This window comes from Oryzias melastigma, linkage group LG14, assembly GCF_002922805.2.
Source record: "Oryzias melastigma strain HK-1 linkage group LG14, ASM292280v2, whole genome shotgun sequence".
Taxonomy (NCBI): domain Eukaryota; kingdom Metazoa; phylum Chordata; class Actinopteri; order Beloniformes; family Adrianichthyidae; genus Oryzias; species Oryzias melastigma.
In genome coordinates, this window is record NC_050525.1 from 28,846,078 (window position 1) to 28,850,696 (window position 4,619).

At 40.1% G+C, this 4,619-nt stretch overlaps 1 protein-coding gene across 1 annotated transcript in view; it reads right to left on the reverse strand.

The window, feature by feature from the left end:
* The window catches only part of LOC112142563 (glucose-dependent insulinotropic receptor), a 9,502-nt gene extending 5,527 nt beyond the window's left edge, over positions 1-3,975 (reverse strand). The window contains exon 1 of the mRNA XM_024266005.2: positions 2,983-3,975. Coding sequence (XP_024121773.2) covers positions 2,983-3,475 — 493 coding nt within the window. The 5' untranslated portion in view covers positions 3,476-3,975. The remainder of the gene's footprint in view (positions 1-2,982) is intronic.
* Positions 3,976-4,619: the final 644 nt, after the last annotated feature.

The following is a 4,619-nucleotide window of genomic DNA, read 5'->3' on the forward strand; positions in this document are numbered from 1 at the left end:
AGGAGGGGCTAAGGGTGGGGATACCCAGTTTATCTTGGTCTTTTAAGTTTAGTTTAGCAACCAGCTATTGTTTATATATTTTTTAAATACTTTATTTTTTTTGTACAATTAGCGGTATGAAGCTCATTCAGAAAATCGTTTTGTGATATCAGGCTATAGAAATAAAACTGAATTGAATTGAAACAAAAGTCAACCCGAGGCAGAAAAACATTGATTACAAATTAATAAATGATCCAGACAACAAAGCTCAGTGAATCTGGCTTTTTGTACAACATCCTGGTTGATAAAAGAGTCTGACTTTCTGAGCACTTAATTTGTGTCAGTAAGTGTCCAAATAACTTTTCTAATTTTTTTTTAAATCCATCTTCAAAGTCTGGGTTACGTCCCTGCTGGTTAAACTAAAACCGCAGGACACTGACTCTGACTGAGTGGGACCGGACACCCGTGCATCAAAGCTGTTGCTATTTTTGAGTTTTCAGTTACAAACTGGGGCGGTCCCCTGAGACATGACTGCATGGATAGAATGTGCACATTTGAAGTTTATCTGAAAATGAAACTAAATTAAGTTTTTCCTAGAAACTCTCAGGACTGTTTGTCTTACTTTCAGAGGATTTGATTAAGCTACATTACATTTGGCGGCTGGCCAAGAGTACAACAACCCTGCTGCTGAAAGCAATGTTCTTAAATGCCTTAACCTATAAGGCTCTGAATGGTGTGGCCCCATCCTATATTAGAGATCTCATAGTTCCTTACCAACCAGTCAGAACACTTCGTTCACAAAATGCTGGACTGCTTGTAGTTCCTAGAATTTCTAAAAGTACAGTTGGAGGTAGAACCTTCAGCCATCAAGCCCCTGTTCTATGGAATAAGCTCCCAGCTCATGTCAGAGAGGCCAGCACAGTTTCTACCTTCAAAACTAGCCTTAAAACATTCCTCTTTGGACAGGCGTTCTGCCAGGCTAGCTAGTAATCAGAGAATATTCCCTCTCCTGTGGTCCTTGTGAGGCTAGATTAATAAACTAATATTGATGCATTGAAATATAAATTTAGATTTTCTATCAGTGTTATTTTTCAGATCAGCTCTGGGGTTCTGTTCTCTATTCTCATCTACTTCTCCTCTCTTCTATTCTTTATTATTTATTGTATTTAGTTCTCCATGCTTTTGTTGGTGCAGTTCCATTCACATGTTGTTCTTCTTTCCCACTCTCCTCTGGGGAGCGGGAGAGATTTCAGATCCCCGGTGGATCGCCCACGCTCCCACTCTTGGCCGTGGACCACGCCCCCGACACCATCCTGCATCTCTGAGTGAGAGTGATTCCTGCTGGGTCGCCTGTCCTCCTGGTCGTGGTCGTGGACTGCACTTCTGCTTCATCTTGACTATGGACTTCATCATCACTTGTCCCTCAGCTTTTTCTGAATGAACTCTTTTAGATACGTAGTTGTAGAAGCTAATCTTTCTTTAACTGTTCTGGTATCGCCTGTCCGTCCTGGGATAGGATCTCTCCTTCATGTGGGAATCCCTAAGGTTTCTTCTTTTTTCCTGACTCAGGTTTTTTAGGAGTTTTTCCTTACCGGGAGGGAGGGTCTAAGGGCAGGGATAACCAGTTTATTTAGTCTGTTTAGTTTTTAACTATTGTTCATATTTTGAAGCCCAATGAGGCAAATTCCTCTGTGATTTTGGGCTATATAAATAAATTTGAATTGAATTGAATTGTAAAAGTATGAAAAGCCTTGAATTTATGATTGTGGAAATAATACTTTTTACAAATGTAGAATTTTGATATCTGGGGCTTAAATATTGTGCTGTTTAAAACTTATCCATTTCACATATTTTTAGAAAATGTAATTTTTTATCCATAATTATTTTGATAAAATAATGGAACCAATTAGTATGCGCTGACATGGTGAATGCCGACCACCAGTTTTAAAGTTTAAAAAAGAAGAGACTTAAAAATTCACCAGAATGTTCAGACACCAGGACCCAGAAAAATTGAATTTTGGAACAACCTCACCACCATCGATGACATCATAATGAGAGAATGAAATCATCAAAAATGAATGGGGCAAAAATTTTTTAAGAGCCTCAAATTTTTACTTAAATCCAATAACAAAAACAAAATGGAATATCCAAAGAAAGTTTGGAAATTATTAAGGGATTGCTGCGGCTTCATTGACCTTTGACCTTGAGAAGAAGTCGCCATCTTGAATTAAAAAAAAAAAATCTCCTTAAGTAGCTTTTACAACTTTAATTTGCTTTTAGCAATTTTAATCTATTGCCTCCCAACTCCGTGATCATCATCGGGAAGATATTTGGGACAAAATGTTGGAATTAGAAATTGATAATATTGGTCGGCGTTAGCATGGCGAGCCGAAGTGGCGTTCCCCTGTCACTCACGCATTTTTAACCAGAATATTGTGAAAATTCAACTTATAAGGCGTTGGCTCAAGCTGAACAAAACAATATGGCATACAACATGAACACTTTAAAATTGTTGGTGTGGTCAACAATAAAAAAAAACATCTGTTGCTAAGGAAATAAAAAAAAATTACTTTTGCCAATTCGTATAAAAGTTACAAAGACCAGTTCTTCACTACCAGGAGTCTAAACTCCGAAATAGTTGCTGTGGTGATAAAAGAACAGAAAAGCAACCATTTTGATTTTTTTTTCATGGCACATGTGGCTCTGAAAAGAGCAAAAAGCGGGCAGCTGCTCAGCCAGTGGGGGCAGGTCAACAGGGAGTTTAAAACAGAATACCAGAAGATTATACATTAAAAAATAATTGGGTTGACAATTTTTTATATATGAAAAATAAAGGATAAAAACAAATATTTAAGATGTTTTGAAACTGAATGACTTTTTTTCTGATAAAATATGAATTTTTTTAAACAACAATTTGGTATAGATCTTTTATCTGACACTAAATAAACTAAAATAAATACAAACATTTTTTTTCTTCCAAATTTTGAATAAATTAAGCATCACCTGGTAAAAATCCTGTAACGAAGGAGCAGATCCAAACAGCCAGCAGGGATCCGGCTGCCGTCCACTTCCCAGACAGCAGCGAATAATGCAGCGGCATCTTGATGGCTGCGTAGCGGTCCAGCGAGATCAGAAACATGGACATGATGGAGGCCGTGCACGGCGACGTCACAAAGGCCATACGCAACAAACAGCGTGTCCTTCCTGAAGCAGGAGGCGTCGAGTTTGTGAGAGGACCTTCCTCACTGGGGTCCAGAGCCACCTTGCCAAAGTCCTCTGTGGCCAAACCAGTGATGGCCACGCCCACAAAGATGTCAGCCAGAGCCAAGTTGAGCACAAAGCACCAGCTCTGACTGCTCTTCTTGATGAGCAGCTTCAGCAAAGCTGCAGCCACCACCAAGTTGGTGGAGATGATGAGGCAGGACGCGGTGCTGAGGACGATTCCCATCACCTGGGGGTTGGGACTCCCTCTGGGCTCATGGAATTTGGAGTCCATTCTGTCTGGAGTCACACAGGTGTAGATCTGGGAAGGTTAGGTGAAGCCGTATCATCGTGAGCCGGTCTCTTCTCGTACAGAGAGCCTTCAAGCACTCATCCAGCAGCAGAAGACACGCCCCCTCACTGCTCATCCGTCACTGATGCTCTCTCAGGCTGACCCTTGTCCCGGTCGCCCGCCTGCTGGCTGCCTGACTCATGAAAACAGCTGCTTTCACTTGCACCACTCAAATATAAACTCATTACAGTTAAGGAAGCCTCGAAATAAATGTTAAATGCACAATCTGAGTTAACATATTTATAGAAAAAATGCTTGTTTTTAGAATAAAAACTATGATAAAAATGTGGCTGAACTGAATGTTTTAAAGGCCCTATCCTGTGCAAAATCCCCCTTTTTTTTAGCTGTGAATAATTCCTCACTATAAAAACGTCTAGGAAGTGTTTTTTTAATCTGTTCTCACATCTTTAAGCAATCCTCTAAAACGCTGCTCTCAGAGCACCAGCCCCTTCAACCCACGAAAACAAGCGGGTCCTCACATAGTGATGTCACAAAGTCAGAACCGCCCCTTCCAGGGAGAGTCTGTGCTGCCAGCTCCGCCCCCAGGCTGACACAAACACATTCACTTTCCCCTTCCTCTTAGCTAGCGGTGGTCAGGAAAACACTTTTATTCTCTATGCACAATATGCACATGCATCTTTGTAAAAGTTCGGATGTTTGTTTTCGTGGCCGGCTCTATGATGACGACATGAAATGGGAGGCACCCATAATGTGCAAAAGGTGGTGCCTCAAGGGTCAAAGCGCCTTACTTCCGGGTAGGAATCAAGTTTGGTAAATAACTCACATTTCACAAATAAATTGTTCTTTAGCGTGCCAAAGGTCAAATATGATCATATTTATGGATATAGTTTACTTAGAAAGACTTAGGAAAACCATGATGCTGTTAAATAACTCCAGTTCGTTAGAAAAAGCTCATTTGAAGTGAAAAATGCATTAGTTTAAACAAGGTCAATGTTTGTCAGATCTTTTGATGAATTTTGGGACCGTTTTTTTGTGTCAGAACAATAAATGTTGCACAATCACAGTGGCAGCACGTTATTGTTGACATTTGTGGAATATTTTAGGTGAGAGGAAATGAATATATGGA